The 27,316-nt window shown below is 39.2% G+C and overlaps 1 protein-coding gene across 10 annotated transcripts in view; it reads left to right on the top strand.

The window, feature by feature from the left end:
- Positions 1 to 27,316, top strand: part of LOC311434116 (uncharacterized protein) — a 354,696-nt gene that overhangs the window by 127,924 nt on the left and 199,456 nt on the right. For 2 of the 10 annotated variants that reach the window (XR_014691263.1, XR_014691264.1), the window contains exon 4: positions 19,867 to 19,949. The exons of 6 other annotated variants lie outside the window; for them this stretch is intronic. Coding sequence is in view for 1 of the 4 variants with exons in the window: in XM_084514013.1 (XP_084370139.1) it covers positions 18,801 to 18,837; positions 19,123 to 19,248 (163 nt within the window). In the remaining 3 variants the exon portion in view is untranslated. Of the gene's footprint in view, positions 1 to 11,017; positions 11,153 to 18,800; positions 18,838 to 19,122; positions 19,491 to 19,866; positions 19,950 to 27,316 lie in introns of those variants that run through there. 2 more of the 10 variants (XM_084514013.1, XR_014691265.1) reach the window with 2 other exon arrangements.

The raw sequence follows: 27,316 nt of genomic DNA, 5'->3' as shown, positions 1-27,316 counted from the left end.
AAATACATGCAGTGTCAAAGCTGTTTTACCAGAGCAAGACAGACTGGACCGGAGCCATCACAATTACAGATTAGCAACACCATCCTGGCGGGGACTGCTGTTTGTTGGGGAATTGAGGTATCCCAGCACTTTCCTTTGGAAGAAACAGGCGGGGCTGTTAGAAGAGAGCTTCATGCCTGAGAGCCAAGTGTGTGAACAGCCAGAGGCTGAGAGTTGCAAGCTGCTACATCGACACAAGTAGGCCTGGGGGCATGTCAGGGTGGCACATGCAAGCGAGCAGCCAAATGTCCCTTGCTGTGCCTGTGCCCAGCTGGGTGTTCAGATGCAGAGCCTCCTACTCCGTCTGTGAGCCCTTGAGATGCAGATGCTTCAACACCTTATTTCTCAGCCTTTCAATGGCAGGCAGTCTGCCTATGGAGGATAGAAGTTACCAGTACAGTCAGATGGTATTAATTCTGCTATTTATTTAAAAAAAAAAAAAAAAGAGAGAGAGAGAGAGGGGAAAAATGATAGCCCACCAGCTGACCAATTTCTGATTTCTAAAATAATTCTTGGAAACTTTCTAACCGGAGAAAGACAAGGGAGTGTTTTTATGGATCAGATTGTAGAGGATGTTACCATCATAGTGACAACAGGGAAAAAGGTAAATGGGATAAGATTAAGAGATGTTGGTGCTCAAGGCTGCTGCCAACAGGCAATTGGAGGGGGCAAACTGAGGTGTGTGGGAAAAAGGAGATGAGAAAAGGAGGCAGTGCAAAGCCCTTCATTTTTAATAGCGCAAGATTGGTGGGCACTGTGCTGAAGGAAACTGTTTTCTCTACATCTCATTTCCCAGTAACTTAAATGGGAGCTCATCTGAGGAGGCTTTCTTGTAAGCTTATCAGTACATTCTATACAGTGCCGTTTGTGCAGCCTGGGGAGCCTACTGTAAAGTATCTTATTTCTTCTAGATAGAATAAGAGCAGTAATTTCCAGAAATGAGAGCACTCTGTATAATTATGGGGAAAGAGTTATGCATAATGTATACGCACTTTTAAAATAAAGATTACCTGTGCTACAGCTATCCACCCGTTATTAACTTGACTTGAAGGTAGGAATCTTTCCGATGGCAAGCAAACGGGACTCAAAACAATGATAAAGGTGAGGATTGTGTAGGGTATGATGGGAAAGAAAAATCAAGAAAAAAGAAATTAAGTGAGAAAATTGTTTGGCTGCCAGTATGTTATTAAAGTTGAAACTTACAAAGAAAACATCACATATAAAGATGCTCTCATTGAAAAACAAAGATGTCAAGTGTGGGGAAGGAGGGGAAAAAGTTCTCAGTCAGAGCTTAGTGGAACATGAAGAGGAGATGCAAGGAGGCCTGGTTTATTCCACCTGGCAAAGAATAGCAGTTGAGAGGACTTGTAATTGTGTAAAGGCAGACATGTGAAGAGATGGAGGTAAATGTAAAGGTGATCAGAGATCTCAGGTTGGCTGAAATAGTCAGTTGTTAAATGCGAGCCCTCTCTTTCCATCCTGAAATCTTTGAAATGGTGTTTTGTCTCAGATTTTGGAGGGAATATAGTAGCCAGGCTCTTGAACTGTGGTAGGAGATCAGAAGGCAGAAGCCTTGCCTAAAACCCTGTTATGCATCCTGCTGTCACAACACACATGACTCATGATGGCAGCTGACACTCACATTACGTTCCCCAGGATGGTATATATATTAATTTATGTAGCAGATGTACCCCTGGCATCATATTGCCTGACACAGAGGGATTGTTGAAAATTCAGGGTAAAGCTCATCCCCCACACTGGTTTTGTGTGTTTTGATCTAGCTACCATATTTATAGGACTCTCTATGCTACCTTTGTGCTCTTGGTGCTTTGTTTTTCAAGGGATAAATAATCCCTTGTTAAGAGGTATCTTTCTGAATGGCTCTAGACATTTTTGCTTTTCACTAGTTCCTAAAGAAAAAAAAAAGTTACTATTAAATTCCACTATCAGCTAGTCCTGTTGCCTTACTATACCTTGGGAGCAGGATGATGCTCACAGAATTTATTCAGAGTGTTTGAACTATGTGTTTTTACCCAGAACAACATGGCCAAAGCCTGACTGGGTCTCCTGGAGATTGCAGTGGGCCTACCCTTGGCTTCTCTTCACTCCCTGCACCACTGAGCAGTGTATGGGACTTCATGTGCAGGTACCTTGGGTAGGGCTGGCTCCTGTTCAGCACTCAGGTGTATTTGATCTCAGTTTTAATTATTGTCATTCATCAGCCTCACTAATTCCCTGATGCAGAGGCGGTCTTCTCTAAAGCTTTACACTTGCTGCCATAAAGTAATTGGCACTGAACTTGTTTTAGTTATTTTCAGTCATTCCTTTTTTTCTGAGTACTCTTTGTATTGAACACTTTGCTGAAGAACTTGTAGTGTGTGACTTCTGCCTTTCTTCCCTTCAGTAAGAAATTGTGCACAGTAGTATCTTCAAAAGTATGGAAATTAACTCTCAATTAGTAACTCAAAACTCCAAAGTAACTCAATTTCTATTTGCGTTTCGGTGATGGGGAATCTAAGTCCAGGTAAAGTCAATAGCATTTACTCTTTCAAGTGTTTCAGTTAGAACAGCAAACAATCTCCAAATTGGCTGGGTGATGAGCTCTCACAAATTTCAACAGCAATTGGACCTAGATAATTTAAGGATGTGCCTTAGCTTGAGGCCCTCAATGTTAGGTATGTTTTCTCTTTCACATTACTGTGGAGGAAATCACCTTTTGCTGCTGCTGGTAAATTCTGTTGGCATTGTGGTCTCCCTGGGTGATCAGGCCTGTCTCTGGAAGCCAGCTGCCCCAGGAGATTGTTGCCCCAAGACACCTTCCCAGCAAAAATCCTCTAAATAAGGTGGCGAGTTCAGGCAAGGACTTTCAAGAAATAACTTGTCCCTCTCTCATGTTAGCCTAGCAAACTGCCACTTAGCGCTCACAGTCTTTCCTTCTAAGACACTTGCTCCTTCTCTTTAATCATCTTTTCCCCTTTCTTCTGAGTACCCTCTGATCTACTAATAGCTCTTTGGTAATGACAGTGCTCAGCACAGGGCACAGAAGTCCAGGTGTGATTGCATCAGCACAATATTTTTCATCCAACGTTCAGTGATATCATTAGTCATCCCAGCTTGCAGTATAGAGGGCAAATGGAGTGACTTTTCCAGTCCAAACAGTTTTAGTCATATATTGAGGCTGGCATGTAGAAGCACGTAGCCTGTAAAAGATCAGGTTCGCTATTTCATTATCAAGCCTAGCTCCTTCTTCCAGCCAAACAATCCCGGATAAATAGAGTTCTGCGCTTTGCCATTTTGCTGCTGCATATTAATACAGATTTCTCTGTGGGCGCTGAGAAGCTGGTATTCAGTGAATGTAGTTAAACCACTTTTTCCATGATTATAATGACAAGGACCCGGTGAGATCACAAGAAAGCAAGCCACACATACAGGGCATTCTTTGCAGCTTATATTAAAATTAAAAATAACTGCAGAAAAAACAGGATGTTTGGGAGATTAAAAAAAATGTGCATTATTTCCTTTATGGCATTGCTCCTTCTAAACTGACAGTAGCATTCCAATATTTATTCTCTGCAAGTCATCAAGCAGAGGTTGGGAAAGTGGATGTCTGCTCCCTAAAGCAATTTGTTTTAGCAATGCTGTTGAAACACAGTTCAAAATAATCTTTAATATGAATGAGAAGCTGGAACCACTTGAAAAGGCAGATGGAGGATTTTTCCAGACTTATAAACTTGTCTGCTGCATGTTTTTCTTGTTCATTCATCATGTTTCCTGCTTCTGGAAGCTTAATCTTTCTATGCCACCCATAGGTTTTTACCTGGATCATGCCAGGAATGGCTGCCTCGGTGTGAGTGAAGACTTTGATCTCCCTGTTTGTGTGAGTTTTGGTTCTTCACACTAGTCAAAATCCTGACTTCTAGCTTGCAGAGGGAAGAGGCACCTGGATAGTTCATCATCCAAGAATGTGTAGACAGACCAGCAGGTAACCAGCAGTGATTACAGATGAAAACTGGTTTACATTTTAAATTGTGTAGTCCTTCTCCTTGTCCTAGAATGTGAAAGGATGCAGAGTTTCTATGGGACGGGATACTTTTTTTCTGCCAAAGAAGCTGGCAGCAGGGTAGTCAGGAAAAATAAATAAATACATAAACATATATATATATATATAATATGTATATATACTTTTTTTTTTTTTAAAGAAGGCAAAGGATTCTGATTTTTGTCCAGTTTTCATAAGAATGGTCAAGGGTCTTATTAATTTTTTATTGGGACAGCTGTGATGTTCCATTGCAGTGTGCTTTAGTTTGACATATCTTGTGCATGTAGTTTAAGGTAAAGATGTCTGTTTTGTTTTTATCTTGATTTCTGGTAACCTGCTACTTATGAAGGGCAAAACACGGGAGAGGGAAGCATATAGGCAGAGTTGTGCACTCTTGCAAAAGTATTAATTTCATACTAAAATTAAACTTGCTGTTTTGCTTAAACTTCAGCTCCTGGAAACAGAAAAAGCTGGAAATAAGGTAGAATGCATCCCCATCATTTATTAATTTCTTAAAATATCTGTCTTGAAAATGATGAATGTTATGAAAATTGCTTGTGGACAGATTTGAGAGCATCTGGAATGGATGATATTAATGATGCAAAGATTGTACCTGAGTTGCTGCCATTTATTTTTACCTTGCAACAGGATAAGCTGCCAACATAGCACATCTCATAGAAAGTCAGAGTTGACCAAAGTGGGCATGGGGAGATCAGTTGTCCCCATGCAGGTTGTCTGTATTTGATGTCCAGTTTGTTTGATCCTGAATTAGAGTAGAGAGGTCTGTTAGACAAGCTATGATGCCTCTCAGCATGTCTATTTCAACAGCTTTATGTCCATCATTAATATTTGCTAGACCCACAAAGGGTTGGACTTCTCTAGTTGCCTGAGTAGAGGAAGTCCAGGTTCCCAAGAAAAGAGCAGAAAGCAGTGTCTGATGAGTCCATGACAGCCCAGAGAAGTCCAATGAGAAATCCTCATGGCACTGTGCTTCAGAGAAGGTGGCCCAACCTTGCCTGTCTCTTATGACAGCTGGCTTTTGTCTTGTTTTTGATATCAGGAGATAGAATTCATGACTGCTGGCCCACAGCATGGCTCTGCTATATCTTTTATATTTTCTTTCAGATTGCTGTCTTGTGGCTAGCTCAGTTGGGCAAATTACAGTCTGTGGCTCAATTTGAGTTGCAGAAAGCCCCCTCCTGAGGATCACAGGACCTGTGTTTAACATTGCTAAAAGTACGTGTGGCGAGATGCCTATGGTTGCTGGTAATAAAAATTCCTTTTGCCCAGGTTTATTTGTTTAAGAAGCCTAAATTGTGAAATGATGAAGATGTTCTTTATACAGTTACACACTTGAGTCAATGGAGACATAATTGTTTATGTTCTTTACTTTGGATGTTTAGCTTATCATGTATGGACAAGTCTGAGATCTGACTACTACACATTAAAGCTACGCAAACTTTTAGCTTCAAAGATGACTATAATATCATTGGCCTTCTGTTCTAAAATACAAGATGAATGCATGTACAAAAGATGTGAAGGTCAGATGGGTTTTCCTAGATACAGGGGAGGTATTACAGGCTTTTACTTGGCACATAGTTTATGCTTCAAAAATTAGGTTTTTTTTTTGGTGAAAATCATCCTGATAAGCAAGCTTGTCATGTCTCTTCAAATCATACAAATGCTTTTATACCCTGTGGGCTTTCAAACATTTCTTTTTAAATACTCTGTAGCTTGTATTGAAGTAATCTCCAACACTAGGATTTTGACTGTAGAGAAAATAATTGCTTCTTACATGATCCTGATTTGTAGCTGAATATAAAGTTATACTGGCACTACAGTTTTTTTCCCTTAGCCTTTTACATCCCTCTTTCTGTTTTATTGCTTCTGTTATCTGCATTCACCTTGCAGTGCATATCAGGGCTACAGGTCTTATTTTCAATGGGGTATCACTCCTGATAGTTTATTTATTTTAACCTGGAAAGAAATAATAAGAAATAAAGAGATGGAGAACTGGTTAAATGATGAGTCTTGTAAAACCTTGCTTTAGTTTACCTTATCCTGAGGCTATCCAGAGCAGAAACGCTGTGAGAAAGAGTTGTGGTTGTTATACTAATAGACTGCACTTTGCATTATTTTATATGTGAGCCTTATAGAAGGTCCCTGGGACAGCACGCTGTAAAGACCGATCCTTCTAAAGAGCTTGAAACTATTGGTCTTTGAAATGCTGCAGGCAGAGGACAGCACTAGTTTCCTTTAACACAAACAGAAAAAGAAGCGGAGCTCACTGTCTCACTGACTAATCTGGCAAGCTTTCTCGAATCACTCGGGAAGGTAGCTGAGGAGCAGCTATCCAAGAAAATGGCTATAAAACCTCTTTTGAATCAATATCCCTAGGCTTAACTGAGATCCTTTCTGCCTTTCCAGCCAGTTTGCTTGTGGCCAGAGCACCTATAGAAGGTGTCAGGGGAGTGAGGCAAGCGAGATGGGATCTGGTGAAACTCCAGCCAATTCTCCAGGCTCCTAATATCTTGTTCCCACTTCTATTGTTAGCCTGGGTTCCTGTCCCACCCCACTGTCAGTAAGCTCTTTCTTGCTACTGCTTGTTGGCAGAGCTCCACCCTACCAGATCTTTTTCATTTGTATTATTCGCCCTGTTACTGCTGCGGCTCCCTAGCACATGCCTCCCGGAGGGTCTGAAAATCTCACCCTGTCTTATTCACAGCAGCTGTTCTCATTCCAGGAGTCTGCGTGAGGGCAGCCAGCATTGCCTGCTGTAGAGAAAAGTGCTTTAATCATCGTGAGTGACAGGGAATAAAAGTCATTTCTTCTTAACCCTCTTCTCGCGATGGGGAGGGTTACTCTGCGATGCAAGGGTCTATGCCTCGTGCTTTATGTGTTTATATAAATAGCCCGTAACTTGCTCCTGTTTCTCTTGCACACATACATCCTATAAAAGTGCAATCATAAATCCATATGAATGCACATTTGTATCAGCTGAACTCTTAATTCTAGTTCTTTGTTAATCATTTATTAATCATGGTTCCAAACATCTCTTCCACAGCCTGCATATCTGGTGAAAATCATTAGAATTCCATCACGCCAAAGCCACTCTGTCTCTATTTGTTGTTTTTCTGTAAACATGCAATAGTAGAGACTGGCTCAGAAAACCTGCTGGGACAAAATTCCATCAAAAATACAACTTCTAATGAAATGGGTAAATTTGCTGCATTGCGTACAAAGCATCATAATGCAGTATTCTCATAATAAGGACTTGGTTTAGATTTTCCCCGGAAATGACTTTTGAATTTGTATTTTGTTTCAGGATTGTACCACGGTATAATAATACAGAAATCAATTGACTCTGAATATGTTAGTCTTTGAGCATTTTCCTTTGAGAATTTTGAAACGCTCAAGCTTCATTCCTGTCCTGAAACTGGTAAGGTAGCAAAAAATGAAAATCCTTCATGAAACAAACCTTACAACTTCTTCATGTTAATAAATCCTGATCCTGCAGGCTCAATTCAGGCTGTACTCCCTTAATTTCAGTGAGCTCACATAAGATCTAAGATATCAAGTTCTCCTGAAGTACAAACAGATGGGTGAAACGCCACTGATTTGTAACATGAAACTTTACCCACTGGCCATCTAGGAAAATTAATTTTCATAGTGTGTGGAACTGTCACATATTCTCTGCAAGTCATTTTAGTTGGAAATGGTTGAGTCTGTTCACTATTTTTTGAGCAGTTTTTTTTTTTTTTTTTTTTTTTTTTTCCCAAAAAAGTGGTCTTATGTCAGGCCACAGCTTTTCTGATTTTGTTTCTGGTCGTCACCAATTTTAACTCTAATTAATTTTGGATAATTGTGGAATGGAATTCTGTGCAAGAAGCTGTCCAAAATGGCTGAGTAATTGCCTGGCTGAAAAACTCATCTTGACTGACTGCCTCAGAGCCTGGCGCTGTCTGGAAGTATTTGTGCTGGATTTAAGCTGTCGATTTTGAAGAGGGAAAAAAAAAAAAAAAAAAGGAATTATTAAAAAAAGAAATGCACCCCCTCTTACACCATCAGACTAAAACCAATTATGAACTATTTTAAGTTAATGGCTTTAACACTAAAGAAATGAGTGTGATCTTTTTTTTCCAACTGCTTCTGACTAATATTCTATCAGCTCTGTGTTATAATTAAAATAATGCACATAAGAGGTAAAAAAGTGCTTTTCAGTACTGGAGTCTTTATACAAACACTCTGCTTAAGTAACAGAGTCTTAACCTCTCCAGAACCAGTCTGCAGTGTTCAGCTGCATGTCAGAGTGTTCACATTATTTCCTGTTTGCCTTTTTTTCTCTTTTCTCTCCCTCAAAAAGAGTCTAATGTTAAAGTACATCAAACACGTTGGGGTTACCTAAAGGGAAAAAAAAAAAAAGTCAGATGCAGTCAAATGTGTAATCTCTGATGCTCCTTCTGTAGTGTCTGCCACCATTGCTCGAGCTGCCTTTGCTGCCACCACTGGTTATTGCAAGAATACTGGCAGTTTTAGATGGAGCAATTTCATAATGGTAATTTCTCCTTCTGTTGAAGGTTGCAGCCTACACAAAGGTGTCTGATGTGCCAGGATGTATGATATATCCAACCGTATACCCCTAGGGCTACGAATGGTGTTAAAGATTGATGGGTATTGTCTTACTGAAACATCAGAGAAACTTAATGAATCAATGTGCTGTCCCTGGAACATCAATTTAAGACCACTGAGTTTTCTGCATAGGATCAGATCACTGGACTGTAACTTTAGTGTCCTCCTTCTGTCCCTGGCCCTCCTTCCCATATCCTACTCAAGGAAACAGATCTGTTCTATGTCTAGGCAGGGGAAGAGTTTCTCTTCTCAAATGATGAGTTTTCTCCTTTTAGCATTATGTCTTTTTGTTCCATGGCACTGAACATACTTGACTGAATATAGTATAGCATTTATAATCATACAAATAAAAGGGTTTGTGTTGGTATTTTATACTCAATCTCTTTGTCTTGAGGATAGTACAGCTATGTGTCAAGGCTGCAGAAAAGCAGATGGGTCACCAAAAATTGTGCCTGTTTTTTGTATAAATGTCCAGACTTGTAATTAGGGTAGAGTAGACAGATCTCTCGGGATTCATCAATGGACAGTTTCAGACAATTTTGGACTTAAATCTGATACAGGAAAAAATGGAGTCATTGTCACGGGGGACAGGAGCAAGGAGCAATCTCTAGCACAGGCTGTATACGAGGAATTCTTTTGCTGATTCTGGCTTTCTAATACAGCTGACTCTGAGGCTGGAGTCCCATGATCATTAGCAGCTAAGGCCCTCCATATCAGAGAGGAGTTAATGCTTTGTAGTTCTTAGCTTCATGAAATTCAAGACAAGAAAGTGTGTTTGGGTTCATGGCTGCTCAGGACAATGGTATCTGCATTTTATATTTTTCAAAGACAAAAGAAGACACAGAGAGCATACCCAAATTGTATCCATCCCACAGAATAAGGAACAGTATTGGAAAAGAATGGATATTCTCATGTTTTCTCATGGAAGGTATAAGTAAATAGGTAAGTTATTTATGCAGTGGCAGCTTTATAGCTTTGTGCTATGTAATGTCATCCCCAAAAGAGTCTGGACTAGCTCATCAGCTATTTGTAGGTTTATTCTTTCTGGCTATATCTAAAATGGATTTGAAGAGATGTTCCCTGACAGAAAATGTCAGTGTCCCAGCTCCCTCCTAAGCATGTCAGAAGTTAAGAGCCAGGAACATCATTCCCTTATTTATTTTCCCAACTGTGCATTAAGCCCAGCTGCAGAGCATAGGAGGAGTATACAGGCTCTGACTGTGTTGCCCATATGGATATGTGAGCACCAGAGCTAGAGGACATGCTGCGGAGCACACCTGTCCCATACTGTAGATGTAGTTGCTGGTACGTAATGCATAACGCCATCTGTTAGAATTTTTCTTCAACCGTGTACCAAGAATTTGTTCTTCCTTCATTTTCAAAGTTGTTTGGTTGCTCAGTACCAGGTAAATGTCAAGGGAAATGTGCTATAGTGTTTATTCATCCTGTGTGGTGCATTTTTCAGGAACTGATGTTCAGAAACTCTGCCACACGTATGTAGACCTGATGAGTACATGACACCTGATGCTTCTGTTTTTATCAGAATTCTGCTTGTCTGCTTAGATATAATGCCTTTGTTATCTACTCAAAGCCTGGAAAAAAAAGAGCCACATCTGATGTAAGCTGTCACTGACAGAAGCTGAGGATCAGGTCGTGGAATCCCTTTAGCATTTTAGGGCAGTTCACAAAAAGAAAAGAGACTTAAATTTCACTGCAAGCTATTTGGTTGCCTGACAGTTGAAGAAGACCAGTTAAGCAAACAGAAAAGGTGATGAAAAACTGAGTTTGGAGATGGTTATGTTCAAAGTGATGGGAGGGAAAGGGTAAGACATTAGTTACTAAGGCAACTGTTTGTTTAATGCTAAATCATTTCCTCATTGAAGGGAGCAGCTTCTGTTTCAAATTAATTTCCTAAGCTGTTGTTGCACTACTCACTCTTTCCCCTTACCGTGTTTCATGATAAGCACAACCTCTCACCAGCAGCTATTTTCCAGCTCCCCTCAATACGGTCATATTGCTCAGTGAGTGGTCAGGGCACGGGTACAAGGCACAGGCTATATGGCTCGTAGCCTTGCTTCAGATCTATCAGCAACTGCATAACACTAGTCTCTAACACAGGAACTGGAGCCACTGACTTGTTGGAAAGCTTCATAAAGGTAAAGTTTCCTCAGGGAAAAAAAAAAAAAAAAAGGTTAACCTTAATGAAAGGTTAACCTTAATGCCCCTGATTATTTTTGAAGTGTAGAAGGTGGTGATCACAAAAAGTAGGTCTTCTTAGACCAGAAGCTCTACCACTTCCTGAAGAAAACATAATAGAAAATCTCACAGTTGACCATATTAATGTCTAGCCTAATCTACTTAGTGTGTTTGCCAATATATTTCAAACTCTTTGCTTTTATTTCTATATTTTCCTCACCCATTTTATCATCACCGGCTTTATTTAAGGTCAGTATCTATGCTGGAAGTAGCACAAGTGGGCTCCATTTCCTAATTTCTACTTTAGAAACTTTGTATTTTAACTAATCATGCAATGCACGGTTAAAAATCCTTATTGGATGCATGTTTTGTGTGTCGGTGTGTGTTTGTTTTGTTTCTTTGTTTTGTTTTAATTTAAGCTACTATACAGTAACTTTTACTTCTTAAAATATGAGAATTTTAATTTTGTGAGGAGGAAAAAACATAACGTTTCATGCAGAGCATTGATGTTTCTTGATATTTTAAGAATCACAGACATTTTTGCAAGTACAGGCATTCATATTTATTGATCAGCATATGTTTCTCAGTATCAAATAACATGATTTTATAAATAGCAATGATCTGAATGTGGTGTTTTTATTTATGAAAATATTCATGACTCCTTCTTTGGTGTTTTAGAATTCAATCAGTTTTAGTTTCTATCAAGGAAGGAATTTAGATGAAGAGATGAATTACCCATATGTATGAACATAGTGAGAACATATGTCAGAACTGGTGTTAAAGCTGCAGTTTGAGAGGTCAGGAAGTGCAGGGGTAAAATGATAACTGCCAAAAGTCAAACTGAGACAGATCTTGTCAAGGAAATTTAAGCAAATTGTGAAAGATTTTTCAACCATGCAAATAAAAAAGAACAAGGAAAATAAAAAAAGGAAACTGCAGTGAGGATGGGGATAGAATTAAAGCCAATCTCATTCTCCATTTTAAATGTTCTTCTTTATTTTCTTTGAAATTGAAGTTGGGTGAGGGAAGAAGGAAGAAAAGGATAAAGGAGATGGCTAATGGAAAGAAGGGAATGGAAATTTCTACAGCTAGGATATGGAGAATAAACTTTGTGATCTCAGTTCGCTCCAGCTCATAAAGACTCTTCACTTTAGATACTGAAGGAAGTGGCATATGAAAATGGCTGTCCAGCAGAAGGATTTTCTACTAGTACAATCAAGCCAAGTCATAGTGAGCTTTTATGTATAGAGAACAAAAAATGTATTGCATATATTTAGGAACTGAATGGCAAGGGGAAGGCAGTCCAAAAACCTGCAGGCCTCTCTAGGTGTATTTGTGTGTATGGCTTTGTACACATTTTGAAGGGAAGAGTAATAGAATGTATAGAAACAAATGAAAATAGGATCAAATGCAACATATATTCATCAATGGAAGATCATAACATGATAACATATATGCTTTTGTTCTTTTTTCTTTTATAAGGTACCTGCTTTTTAGGCAAAGGAAATTTAACAAGTGTTCTTTAAGACACAGAAGAGCATTTGACAGGGTACAGAATATGAAATTAAGGATTCAGCTGAAGAAGATATGGAATTGTATAATGAGAAAATACCTGGTTTAGTAGGAAGATGACAAAGGGTGTTGAATGAAGTATTTAAGATGGAATGATGTAATTGCCAGTGTTCTTTAAGGATGGGTTTCCAAACCAATCTTGTTTAGGATTTTCATAAGTAAACCTGGCACAAAATGAGGAAGGAGCAAATACACTGCTGTGATGACACAGCCCAAGGATGATGATGTTGCACAACTTTGAAGGAGCTGGAGAAAGGGCAAAACCAGGCAGTTTCAGGTGAGATACTGCTAGTAGAAACAGTTATTGAGAGACTCAGCTGAAGCCTTATTCAGAATACTGTGTAGAGAGACGTGCTCTGCAGCAGCTGGTACGATTAAATAAACCTGGATCAAGTGAGAGCTACTCGAATAATACAGGGAATGGAAATCTATGATTACTGACCTGGATAATCTAATGAAGGATGAGAGGAGATTGATCACCGTCAGTGAATACAGGGCTATATAAGAGAGAGGAAGAAGCACGTATAAATCATGTGTGATTACATTAAGGTTAGAAGTGAAGGGAAGTTGTGTAACCCTCACAGAAGTCAGTCTGTCAACAGCCTTTCAATAGGGGTGGCATCCATAAACTACCCACCTGGTCTGAAGAGAGGTCTCAGGTGTCTTGTGGAAAGATTTTATGTTGTGATGCTTGCACAGAGAGGGACTGGGTTTAATGACCCAGCACCAAGAGCCTCCAGTTCAGTCCACGGCACTGACACAACCTGCCAGCTGAGCCCTCTGTACCATTGTGGATGATTTTCACTGTGGAGAGAGAGCCTGGAGGGTTTGTCCTGCAGCACCTGCAGTTCCTGTGAGGAGTCACCTTCGTTGGCAGAGTGAGCACTCTGCAGAATGAGTATTTATGCACCAGCATGTGCTTTCTTGAAGGTCATATTTTGACTGCATCTTTGTCTACTTTTGCTACCTGCTGTTCCTCCTCCTTCATTTTGCTCCTTTTGCCACCTTACATTAATTTGGTTTACTCCTAGTCCCCAGATAATGTCTCTTTTCTCTAGAGCTTCCAACAACATTTGCAGTGTTGTACATGAGTAATGCTAAATGCAACCTTTTGCTTCTAAACAGAGTATCATATGTAAAGACATCCAGTCTCCTGAGGCATTTTTTTTCTAAAACATGCAAGGGTCTATGCTATGTATTCTAGACCTAGGTTATATCAGCAGTTTATAAAGATTATGCCAGTGTATTGTATTATTTTTGCCAAAGGAAAAACATCCATGCTCAATGAGACATTGAGAAGAGAAAGTTCAGAGACAAATCATGGCCTTGGTTGTCTGAGTCCTTGTCAAGACACTTTTGTGCAACTTTTTTTTTTTCTTTTTTTCTTTGTTCTGTCAGCATCTCTCCACTGCACAAAATGATTTGAAGTGAGAATCATGAAACAGGAAGGTTGTGGCTTTACTGCAGGGCTATCAGCTGGAGGCTTGTGCAGATGAAAGCAAATAAGTCCCCCAAACACTAGCATTTAAGGGATGCCTTCAAGGTGAAATTAAACGTTCACAATAAAATGGTATGTTACATACTGTGCTGAATTTTATGAGCTGTGCGTTGAGTACCACCCAAAAGCAGACCAAATAAGGGAACTGTGGGGGAAAATGTTCTCTTGAATCACAAACCTGGCTAACCTAACTTAAGTAACTGCTTTTGTGATAAGATTTCAGTGTGTGAAGTTTTCAGCCACATCCTTCTGTTTTCACTCCACTCAAAGAAAGGAAATTGATTTTTGATTGATAGATGGAAATTTAAGATTCTGTCTCATTTGTGTGGACAGTAGATAAATTTGTGGCACCTCACATGAGAATTAATAGCGTGCTCCAAAGGACTTTGTTTCCTTTCTTGTTAGCATTCTGCAATGCTTCATATGTCAACTGATTTCCTCAGTGGCGTTCAGCAGCATGTAAGAGCTTGGGTAGTTTTAGATTTTAAATGGATTCCTGTCTTTTTGTTGTTGTTAAGTGCCTGTGATTATATTATTAAAATGCCTAGAAAGAGACTCCAGTCAACTGATGTCAACTAAAAGGCAGTTATGCACAAGTAATTTGCTACCTTAAGTGAAAGTCTAGCAGCATGATTTTCATCAGTGTCGCCTGTTTAGTTCATTTGGAAATGTGCAACCAGGCTTCATCTGAAGTGTGTCCAGAAGGTCTGTATGCAGGAGCAATGTAGTGATGAAGTGCAGTGACTTTGTTCTTTGTCAAAACTCATCATTTGGGCTGATAGATGCAATACACCCTGAGAGCTGTTCTCTTCAATGAATATTGCCCACTGTTGTGGATTAAAATGGAAACAATGGCATTGTCTGGCCAAGCTAGCATCAGCTTGATTTTGAGCTCCTCCTACACGCAGGTTAATTCCATGTCACGCCATTCAGGGTGGCACTAGAACAGGATATTTGTGAAGGAAGAAATGTATCTTTTTAGTGTGTGCATATACTTCCATGAAGCCTGCTAAAAAACAGCTTGTGTTTTGGGTTGGATTATTTATGGAGCATCTTGCACATAATTTTTAAATTCTGCCGTTTAGCACCTTCTTCATGCCATATGTTCTGCCATATCTTTCTGAGCTCCTGTTTCTAACTCGGATGTTATTTCTTGGTATACTAAATTTCACAGTTCTGGGAAAGGTGCGTGGGGAGGGAGGGGAGTGGGAAATAATTGCTTTTTTTTTTTTTTTTTTCCCTCATTTGTTTTAACTTACAGTTATTGAGCTAGCGTATTTGATGCTCCTCTTACCCCCACCTCCAAAATGAGATTCAGTTATATACTTGAAAGCTGTACAACACATTTAGATAAAGGGTATCTATTTATGGCTGTGCTATTGCATTTTATGAGGCAGGAGGGGTAGGGTGGTTAATGCATCTTACTGTGCACTCCCTGCAAATTCAAACTGCATCCTAGGCTAGCACAGAAGTTGATGGAGCTGTGAGTACCTGGCAGGCCAATGACTCAAATGCCTTCTAAGCTCTGTTTTTTCCTCTCATGAAGGCTGTCTGGAAGTGAAACAGCTCTAAAAGAATCTGAGCTTATAGGAATGTTGTCAATAAAGTTATTGCTTAACCTTTTGGTGCAGGGTGAGCTGCCTTGAATTACCTTGCATTTGTCTTTAAGAAGGAGCATTACCTCAATGTAACCTACTTCCCAAGCTCATCTCATCTTATCAGATTAGTTTATCCTGCTGCAACTTTCTTATATACTCTGATGTATAATACTGTTTTCTCGGTTGGTTAGAAAAGCTCAGCGTTTTACAGCCCTTCTCCTCCATTTGCATCATGTAGTGCTAATAAACAGAATCCAATTAAAGGAGTGAAAGTAGGAAGTGAAGAAGTCAGCAAATTTTTCAAATTGTATTAAAATTCAAGGTTTTAAATGTTGTGATTTGGGTTCACTTAGTCTCATTTTTGGAACATATTTATGAGCTTGTAAACTTGGAGATAGTCTATTAAGTCCTCTCTCCGTGTATTCTTCCTAAACTGTTTATGATTGTGTACCATCGTATTGAAGAGTAAATGACTAAAACATAGACAAGAAGTGTTTTTGTTTTTTTTTTTTTTTAAATATGTGTGTGTATATATATATATAAATATATTCATACATATGATGGACTTCTATAAATAATGGAGAACCTGATCAATGTAGGGCCTGATCTTCCTTAAGGGCAAGATCATTGGCCTCTGGCTGCCAAATATTTGTCTGGTAATTTCATTACTTGCAGTTATTTTGTTGTAGGGGCATGGATCTACAGCATTCATGAAATTATAACTTCTAAGGTAGGCCTAGGTCTGTTGTTGGGTGCCTAAACTCCTGCACTTGTGTTCTTGATAAGTTTTGCTGAAGTTTCTACCGTGTCTGTCTGTCTTCATGTGTTCTAAAATAATGGGTTTATTCTGGATGATTGATGGGAGATGTCTTAGCTCTACATCCAAAGCATAACACTGTAAATCACTGGGTTTCATTTGTTAGGAGTAAAATTATATTCACCTTTTGCCACCATTTGTCATTCTGAGGCTAGGCTTGATTTGTGTTCTTGTTTAAGCTCTGAGAAATCAGGGCGTGTATCTTACGAAGACTGCATGGTAGTCTTTTACACTTGCATATACGTCAATAGAGGAAACAGGTTTATATTCCCTAGAATACATTCTGCTTGTTAATATGCTACAGCATACGACTGCATAAGCCTGTTGCTCAGAAGGCTACCATGATGAAATTTTACAAATAAAGCACAAACCTAATCATGCTTGTATCTTTGACTTCTTATCTCTTTAGGGTTACAAAAAAGTCTATTTACTTGAGACTTTTATTTCCAAAAGCTAACAAATGAACTAGCAATTGTGTTTCTCTACAGCAATTTGTCCTGGGGGAAATTGTCTCATTGTATTTCTGAAGGTATTGGTCTAAACTAATTATTGAAAGGCACCTTAGGACTCAAAATAGATTATTAGAAATGTCCCCATGATTATAGATTTTCTCAAAACCTCTCATTTTGTATGTGTTTGTTGTTGTTTTGTTTTGTTTTGTTTTGTTTTATTTTATTTTATTTTATTTTATTTTATTTTATTTTATTTTATTTTATTTTATTTTATTTTATTTTATTTTATTTTATTTTATTAAGTTTCGCAGTCAGGCACAAAGAGTTTCTGGTCAGAGGTTGCTCTCAACCGAATCTATACCATGTTGCAAGCAAACCCTTTTTCTTCTATACAATAGAAGGGATATGAACCAAACCCAAAGGAGCAGGTTCCACAACTGTAACTCCGTTAACCTAAAGGGGTATGCAGACTACAGATTTGAATCTACCATAGATTGAACTACTGTTTTTCTCGGAAGATACCACCATATCTCAGGAATGCCTCAGCTGTTTATTTTTGTGTGGATACAGTGTGGAAGAGCTGGGAAAATCTACTCTAGACCACAATCAATTCCAGACCAGAAAATGGACAAGTCACCCGAGGTCTCTGATACCTCTATGCACTTTATTATCAGGATACTGCAAAGGTGAATTTGCAGCTTCCACTGGTACTGCAGTATCTTTCCACAATGTATTGTCTAAAGTGGCACAGAGATAATTTGTCTTCACAAAATTAGTTAATCTCATGTTTCCTCTACCTAGAAAGAACTGGGTTTAAGAGTGCCAAAGGGCTTTGTGTTTGCTCTTTACTCTATTGCTACTGCTGTGGATTTTCAATCACCTTCAGCCCACGTTCAGAAATAGGAGATTCTTCACATAAAACATCAGAAACACTTTTTTTTTTTTTTTTTCCCCTGTGAAATGAAAGATGCAAAGCTATCAGCAAATTCAACATGAACTTCACTACAAGAGTGCAGAGTCTTGCCACAGTCCACATAATGTGTATCAGCATGCAGATCAACATATACAAGTTGATTTATCAGGATGCAGATGCAGATCTACAGATTACATCAACAATGCAAATCTGTCCCCACTCCATTTAATCATCAGTTAGTCCAGGATATTGGAACATTTATTTTTATTTTTTAATAGATATCAGGCCATGTAATTTATTGGTATGGATATGTGCAAAAGTGACCTACAGACAAAATTATAAATTTTCGTGGAGGCTAAAGCTTACAGATGTCTATCTACTATGATAGAGGTTTGCAGCTATGCTTTTTATTGACATTTTATTCAGTGTACTTATTTCTGGGAAAAAAAAAAAAAAAAAAAAAAGATATCAAAATAGTTAAAAGTAAATAAATATATGAACAAAACCATTTCACGCTGATAGTGGGAGGAAAGCCAAGGCAGGATAAGAAAGTACAGGCGTGTCATACAAAGATCATGTATAAATGTCAGCAAGCTAAATGACCCTACTTTTTTTTTTATTATTATTTATTTTTTTCTGTGAAGTATAAAGCTGATGCATTCAAGTTCACAAAAAGCAGGTCAAAGTGGCATCTTATTGCATCCCACACAACTACATTTTGGTTTTGCGCAGTGAGAACTCAGAGCACCCAGCTATTGCCTGGTTTGTTCAGCGGGTTCCTCTGCACACTTTTGACTTGTCACTGCTCAAGTCACTTGCAGTGGCTTAACTGGGAGTGCTATCAAGCTTAGTTTGCTTATACTTACCCAACTGAACCCTGTGTGTGCTTGTTTATCCATCTGAACTTTCTCCAGGCAGGCTGCTCTTTTCCAGTTAAATGAAATGTGTAAGAAGGATAAAGCATAAATTCACAGGCTTTGTGACTGTTTCAAATGAGTAGTTTGCTTTATTGCTGACTTCCTCTTGCCTTTCAATTGCCATATCCAGGGCTGATTTCCACAGCTGCCCTCTCCTTGTGACAGAGGTATGTAAAACGCACTATCTGGCCTATTTCTGCTATATGGTCAGAATACAAAACAGGTATGCCTACTATTACGAGGGAAATAAAATCTTCCTGTCACACTGGATGGCTGAGGGGCTGGACCCCACACTGTGGTGGACCCTGCCAGCCCTTGTGGCCCCTGGAAGCTCACCTCTGGCTCTCTGAGTGAGCAAAAGGTCAAGCAATCCCTTTTGGCTGTGGCCTCAAGGTTTATTTTCTTATCTGACCAAAGTAGTGATGCCACAAATAATTTGTTTTGCATTGCAGCTTCCTGGGAAGTGGAAGCGTTTCACTGTTGAAGACGCTGCCTCGGTGTTAATTGTCCGGAGCTTTATTTTAAAAGGCCTGCCCTGCATGCAGGGGTCACCTCCTGAGGATGGGTGGAAGCCCTGAGGAGAGCTGTGCCAGAGCCCTGCCCTCCTCACAGCCTGAAACCACCACAGGCAGTCACCAGCCACAGACGGTGTCACCCGCCATGCCCAGGCTCACCAAGCGCCTGCCACCCGTCACAGAAGGGAGGCCTGGGCCTGTGGCCTGTGAGGCTACCATGAGGCGCCATCCACAGCGCTGCCGTGATCGTCCTCGGTCAGGAGTCACAGACTCTCTGAGCTTTCTGGATGGTGATATTTCTCTCGGTGGGTGCCAGAAGGAAAATATATTCATGCTCACAAGGGGTCATATGCTGCAGTTGCATGGGATGCGATTACTTCAGCTATTAATTACAGTTATTAGTCTGGAAGTTTTCCAGTGCATCAAAAGAGACTGGCTTTCCTTGGAGCAAGATATACTGGCAATGTGGTTTCAAATTCAGTCAATGGTTTTAAATTCAGTTGGTGTGTTTTCTTCCTTTCCTGAGTGTCATCTGAGTTTCAATAGAAACAAAGAAACAAAATATTGGTGCTGCAAAAGGTGCTAGATTTTTACAAAGCTCTGTGAGGAAACTTTTTTAAAGAGCTTCCAGCAAAGTGGGTAAGCAGCTAACATTTGACCTTTCTACTTATGTACCTTCAGAGAGCATGAGCAGAGGACGAGACAGGACACAAAGGAGAGGACCTGGAGGAAAACCCAGAACAAACACAGAAGGAACACATACCGTATGTGTCTCTCTTTCCCTTCACTACTTACTGTTTATTTTTGAGAGGAATAAGGTGAAGCTGGGACTAAGGAGGAATTTTCATTCTCAGCTAAGGCTTACAAACTAGCTGCTGAGACAACAAGCTTTTCAGATGCCTCTAAGGTCATTTTGCATGCAAACTCACGTTGGCAGGGATGGGTAGGCAAGTGCTTAAAGCGTGGTACTCAAAGCTAAGTATAGCCTAAGTTTCCCAAGCATCTGGATTGTGTATCACTAACTGCACAGTGCTGCAGTTTAACAGGCGGCTGGGAAGCACAGCGAGGTAGATTTGTCCTCGGCTGCAGTCTGCGTGTTGATGCAATTGTATCTAATCTGAAAATTTGTCTCGCTAAGAGCAAATGTGTCCATAAAGTAACTGTCAAACACGCACGTCACTCAAAAAATGTCATTGCTGGCTGTTGGCAATAACTGTTGGAACTGTGCAATGGTTATGAAACTCCAAGCTTCAAAAAGTATATGGGTATTTGGATAAGGTAAAAATGCACTGCATATATTTTTAGAGCATTCTTTCACAATTTTCTCTGTACCCCATAGAGTCAATTTCTGATGAAATTGGGAGAGATATAACCTGAAAATTGGAGATAGTGGCAGGGAAGGGTGTCATAATTCTGGCAGCGCTCTGCTTTTGATCTGCCAGGAGCCAATGAGACTCATCTTATGCTCATATCTAAATTTACATACTTCATTATCTCTGGTAAGTGAACATAAACATAACATTTGCTGAGAGTCAAATGCTTGTTGCACTGTACCTGCTTGCAGAATGTACCCATTTGCTGAACAAAGCAACTTAGTGCTTGGGATCATTAACAAACAAACAAACAAAAAAGATTCTTCTTCCAATATACATCTTTTCAGGACTCCCCATATACATGAATATGGATGGGGCTGTTCCTTGTTACTTTCCTGTTACTTTCTACTTTCTTTAATGATATACCCAGTTGAGATGGATAAAGTGTTCCTTTGACTTGGAGAATAACCATAACAGAGTGGATAATAGTTTAATCACTTATTATGTACAGAAGGATGAATCTGTTTTTACAAGGAAGTGGTCCTACATAGTTTTGAAAGTAAACAAATCATTTGTAACAGTTAAATTAAAGGTTATATTTGTCTGTGCTTCTTGTTCTTGCCTGGTTGTAAAAAATGCCATAATATCATGAGTGATCTATTTGGCCACAAATCCATCAGAAGTTGGCAGAGGTCTGGGTCCCAAAACTGCAGTTCAAGACAGGAGTAAGGACTACATAATCACTAAAAACTGTTCTTCTTCAGCCTACTACTGCCTCCTGAGTCTCTGGCCCTGCCTGTTTTCAGGCTGGTTTTGCTTTCTTTCTGTTAATGGAGGTATGTTCCCAGAGGCCAGAAAGGAAGTTCTTCTCAATGACTGCCTGGGCATTGAAGTCAGGGTATATCATATACATTTTCTCTCTCTGACTGCAGCAATATAGATGTCATTTCAGTGTGACAGAACCTTTTCATGACTAAAATGAGTGCAGTGGAAGGGACTAGAAAGGCATATTCCATCACATACTCTATACAGAAGTTGAGCAATTTATCCAAGACACACTAATAGCAGTATGCAGTGAGTTCCAAGAGAAAAAAAAACTTCAGATAAATTCTATATCAAATGCCAATATCTTCCTTTAACATTGGTGGCAGATGGGTAGGAAGAACATGTGATCACATAATGAAGAACAAATAGATGTTCTGATTTCCACCTCTGCCCACCATTCCACTCCTACCTCCTTTAAGATGACTTAGCTCAGATAATTATCCAAGCAGCTATGAAAGAACAGCTGCCCCTTGTCCTTTGCTGTAGCAGTTAGATTATACTCCTCGGTACTTGCCAAAATTTCGTACAGTTGCAATAGAAGAATAATAGCAAACTATCGTTACTTCAAAGTGATGATCTGAGATAATCCCTTGGGCACCAATTGAACACCCTATGTCCCAGCATGCAGTCTCAAAAGGGGACAAGATAAATGACTGATGAAAAATAAGCTGTCCTCTCTATACATCTTCAGATCAACTTGCTGCTTCTGACAGTTGCTCTGTTGCTGAGAGATGAATGAAGAATGGTTGGAGAAATTTTTAGCCAAAGTATTAATAACTTTCCATTCCTTTGTGTGGCAGGAGCCAACTTAAATGACAATAAAACATCACCGACAAGGAAAAGCACATCCCCTTAATGATCAAAGTCCCTAAATGAAAATGGCATAGAGCCTTGTCCATAACTCTTGCTGAGTATTTAATCTCATCTCCTTCAAATGTTGCTCAAAAGACATTTAATGCTGCTGAGGATGCCTTTTCCACAATAAGGTATCTGTGAGGGGCTTTCTATTGAGAGAAAATAGAGCAGTCAATACTGCTAATGGTGCTGCAGAGAGACATTGGGGTGTTTTTATCTGGAAGATGCTACTGAAAATGACATAGCTACTGACACCTATTGTGATAAATGGAATTTAATATTGGCTCGAGATGAAAAGTTATAATAGAGTGAAAAGGAATTGCCTGAACATAGCCCCATGCTACAATATCATTTAAGATACCCCGACATTTCTGACTGGAGATGATTGATTAACTGGTGTACGTATGTCTGTAAATTTATGTACATAATGTAACACAACCAAAAACATTGCTATAGTTTGTGCATTCTTTTACCCGTCCTGACTCTGCCGATTGTGTTTGCTTTCAGTTTGGTTCAACAAAACCCTGGAAGCTGTAGTTTGGAGAACTGTTTACAGAAAGCTCTGCATGGAAGCTCTGTGAAGTTATTGAATATTGGGATTAGAGGTGGAATATTTCTGAAGCTTTTCACAGTGGATGTCCTTCTGCACTACTTGGAATCAATGGCAAAATTCTCACCAATTTTGATGATAGAGGGCAACAAGCACTGTAGAGAAAATATTCTAGTTGTTGGCATCTGATGTAGTTGTAGCCACTGGGAAAAGCATCCAGTCATTGAGCATCTAGAGTTGTAGCAAAACATAGTAATTAAGATAAACACATCTAGGACTAGGGCTTGACTAGAATTTAAATCAGGCACAATAGCAAGAGATAAAAGAATAATTTTCACTAAGTTATTTACTAGATGAAGTAATGTAACATTTTCTTCTTTTTGTATAACACCAAGAAACATCTTGTTTTTCTCAAACTTGCTTAATAATCATGTTTACCTGCCACATATTTTCAAGGTTTTCCTTTCTATACTCTTCATTGTGATTATATACACATTATCTGAGTTAGACTACAATTTGGTATATAAACCCTATAAATGTTTTGCTTTTATAATCACTTCCCATAAAAAATGTATGGGTTTATTTCATAATCTTGGAGAGCTTAAAAAGTACGTGCCACAATGCAACCTTAGGGCAAAAAAGAACATCCTCATTCAAGTAAGTGAGGGGAAAAAAATCCTGATAAGGATATTGGAGAATTTTTATATATAAATATATATATATATTTTCTTTTTCCTCTGGGCTACATGCCAATTTGAAGACATATCTGCAAGAGCAACTATATAAAAAATAAATAAAATCATAGTGCACAATACAAAAGATACAACCTGATCCCTACTGCTGCTATTTCCTTTGAAGTATTTGGCATTTGTGCTGTATCAGTAGATGACTAAGTGAAGAATTAACCCAAAGAATTGGGTAACCCCTATGGAAAACAGATAACTCCTGTAACTGAACGCTTTTAAAGCACAAACGAAAATGTGTACGTGGTTTAACTGGTCTGAAAAGCAGAGTCAGACATTGTTAACTTGGGAAATACAGAATCTTTCTTCTATGTACATTTTCTATATACTGCTCTACTTTTTTTTTTTTTTCTTTTACTTTTTTTTTTTTTCTCTCTGTCCCCACTTCCTGTTTTTCTCTCTCCATTCTTTCTATTTGAAAAAAACAAGCCCTCCAACTGCTCTCGCTCTCCCTTCCATTGATAGGTTTCATTCTACATTGCTGCAGCTACTGTTTGTAATCTCCAATACCTGAAGCATATCTGTGCTAAACTGGAAGCACTCCTGAGCTTCCAGAACGATACCACAAGCCCTGTGTGGCAAGAGGCAAGTTCTCCTTGTCAAAATTCCCCCTGCCTTATCCCCACATTTATGACAGTTAATCAGATGTTCATTCACGTTCAGAGAAATTCCGCCTTCCACAGCAGACTAACAATAATCAAAATACAACCCCAATGGAGTTGTTTTGCAGTGAGTGGTACTATTAAAATGCCTGCCTACCAGAAATGGTCTGTTCTACTGAGAGTGTTGAGCCTCGCAGGCAAGCTCCACTGCTTCTTTCTATAAACATCATCAAAGCTACTAGAGCTAATTAATTACAGGCTGAGGGATTTTAGTACTTCAAGACATATATACAAGAGACATATAATCCTAAATTTTGCAGTAAGGAAATGAAACTTTTGACCCTACATTTGAGCTAGATCTTTAACAAAACTCTGATACTTTCAGAGTGCCAGCATTTCTTTGGAGTTACTGGAAACATACTTTTTTATTTTTTTTTCTTTCATTTTTCCCTGGAGATATTATTTAGCATCTTCTTACCACATGTCTTAACACCCAGAATGGCTCTGACCATACCTGTTATCGGATAGTCCAGCTCGTGCCACCTTTGCTGTCTGGAAAACTGGCACTGTGAGGAGCAATGGCTGAAGGTGGCAAGTCCCTTCAACACCCATTAGCTTTGCAGCTGCTGAGGATGGGATGCAGCATTCAGTCTAGCCATATGGAATGCAGACTGAGAGAAATCAAAAGAAACCATATTCCTCACAGGAACTGTAGCTGCCCCTAGCAAAACATGCTGTTCAAAATTCAGAGGTGAGGAAATGTCTAGAAAGGTGTAAAGTTTGTACACATCATCAGAGGTGTATTAGCATGCTCAAATACTCCTCTGTGGCCTTGCATGAAATTTCCCTTCTTGGTGAGAGTTTTATGCACTTCACCTGTAACTTCAGCCCACAATGCACATTTGTGAGTTTTCTCTGTCACAGTTCAGGGGCAGATCTCCTGTGAATTTCAAAGGAACTTAATCCAACCCTAAGCAAATAAACAAACAAAAACAAAGAAAAAGAAGAAGAAGAAAAAAAAAAGCTCAGGTTAAAGTAAAACCTGCTTGAGGAGAAATTTCTTTAATTCTCCTCTCCCTGGCCTGATCTCAGACTTCAGTGTCATATCACATAATGAACAGAAAGCATTTGGGGGAGTCTTCTGCTTTGAAAAGGACCCTAATAGGGATGTGGGAAGGAAATTCCTGAGACACCACTGTCATCACACAGGAAGCAGGATGCAAATACCATAGCAAAAATAATATATAGGAGAACTTCAGAGTCTGGGAGAATGCTTTCAGCCCCTGTCGGCAGGCATCTTGTTACAATTATTTGAAAGGTTGTAATGATGGTATTAATAGAGAATTTGCTATTGCCTTTTGCTATATTGCCATTACAGTCATGCCTAGAGGCTCCAAACCAGATTGAGACCTGCTATGTCAAACAGCGTGTATATTCAGTAAGATAAATAGTCTCTATCTGTACCTTTATGCATAAGAGAAACAGAGTTAATAATGTTGTACAGGCAGTGGTCTGAAACACAAAGGGTTTAAGTCACTTAGCATAGGAAAGCGATGAGAACTACATCTGTATCTCCCAGGCTCCAGTCCCTCCCTGCATTGCCCATGAGCCTGTTTGCCTCTTTAGTATCTCATTGTACAACAGATGGAGGCAGTTGATATCAACAATTTTTTAGCATCATATAAATATAGATTGCATTGCTGAGAATGGGGCTGAAAGAGAATGGGCACATACCTTAATGTTCTATAATATACTATCCAATTATTGTTCCAAAGGAACTAAGCTACATGTCTGCTTTAAGTTTAATTTATAAAATTAAATCACAAATGTCACCCCATACAAATGACCGTATGCAGAAGAATGAGTCACATTATAACAGACAAGATGTATATGAAATCTGTGAATTTGCAAGCAGACACATTAATTATGTCTGAATTATTGGCAGGCTTTACACATCTCCAAAACCTCTATTCAAATGAAAAAATATTATTAACCTTTGGCGTGACACATGCAAATAAAATAAGATGATTCAACAGCAAATTCAAGTATCTAGCCATCGAAGTTTTAAGATGAGCAAATTTATTTTAGGCATTGGACAAGTATATCAGCTTGGTATTGGAAAGCAAGTATTTCTGCAGGTTGCAGTGCTACTTAACATCATAAAAGCGTCAATTATTACGCTATCATTTTTAACTGACTGCTACATGATGGAGGTATTGAGTGAAATATGCATCAAAATATTGCCATTCATATATATATATACTGCCTCAAATATCCAAGGAGCCAGTCGGGCAGCGGTAGGTGCACAAACAGAAACTAGAGTGTTGCAACCTAAGATTGGATCAGAAGCTAGTTTACACAATGATTTCATCTAGCTTGCTTTTAGCTGTGGCCTTGCAGTTGCCAAAGGATGGCTATTGAAACTGTTACCTCAAGCCCTGTGGTGTTGAGCCGTCTTCCTGTTCACTGAAAACTTCCACAGGTGAGTCTCTATGGTGCCACCAAAACAGGGCCAAAGGACGTCCAGGGAAGGGCCCCAAAGTGACCACCCTGGATTTTGAAGAACCCATTTTAATATAGCTGCCTGTTTTAAATTCTTCCTCCTTTACCTGCTCTCTGTTGTTTCTTTGCTAATTATTTCTTTCCCCCTTCCCAAAAGTCCAAAATATTTCGCATTGTGTTTTGTTATTGTAAATCTTAGCTGTTTTGCTTCCTACCTGACTGTTACATCCCCGTGGGGAGCAGGGAGCAAAAGGGACGTAAATGCTGCTGGCCTTCAGCCTCTGAAATGGCAGGTCTTCCTTCTTGAGAGGAATGGCAGAGGGTATTTTCCCACCCTGCCCTAACCCCCAGTGTAGGTGACTACAAGCATAAAAGTTCTGCTGAGGCTCAAAGAGATTCCTTATTTTGTCTTTGTAGCGAGGAGTGTTACGAGATTTAATTCCTATAATGCCTTGAACGTAAGATATGACCAGAGATGCAAAAAGTATTATAGTGCTGTAAATTAATCTTTCATCAGAAATCTCTGCTAGGTTTGTTTATATATTTGGTTCCTTATGTTATGCAGTCCAAAGCTGGAATAGGGTATTACTCATGGCTCGGATACGCCAGTCCTGGAGCATTCTGTAAACGTGCAACATTATGCAACAAAAGGCAATACATGCTTTTTTTCCACCGTACATTTCAATTTTTGTGCAGACTTGGATGATTCTTCAGTTACATTTCGGTGCATTAGCCATATTC

This window comes from Aythya ferina (genome assembly GCF_964211825.1).
Source record: "Aythya ferina genome assembly, chromosome: 1".
NCBI lineage: Eukaryota > Metazoa > Chordata > Aves > Anseriformes > Anatidae > Aythya > Aythya ferina.
Note: the sequence above shows the minus strand (reverse complement) of the source record. Positions and strands in the feature narration are given on the sequence as shown.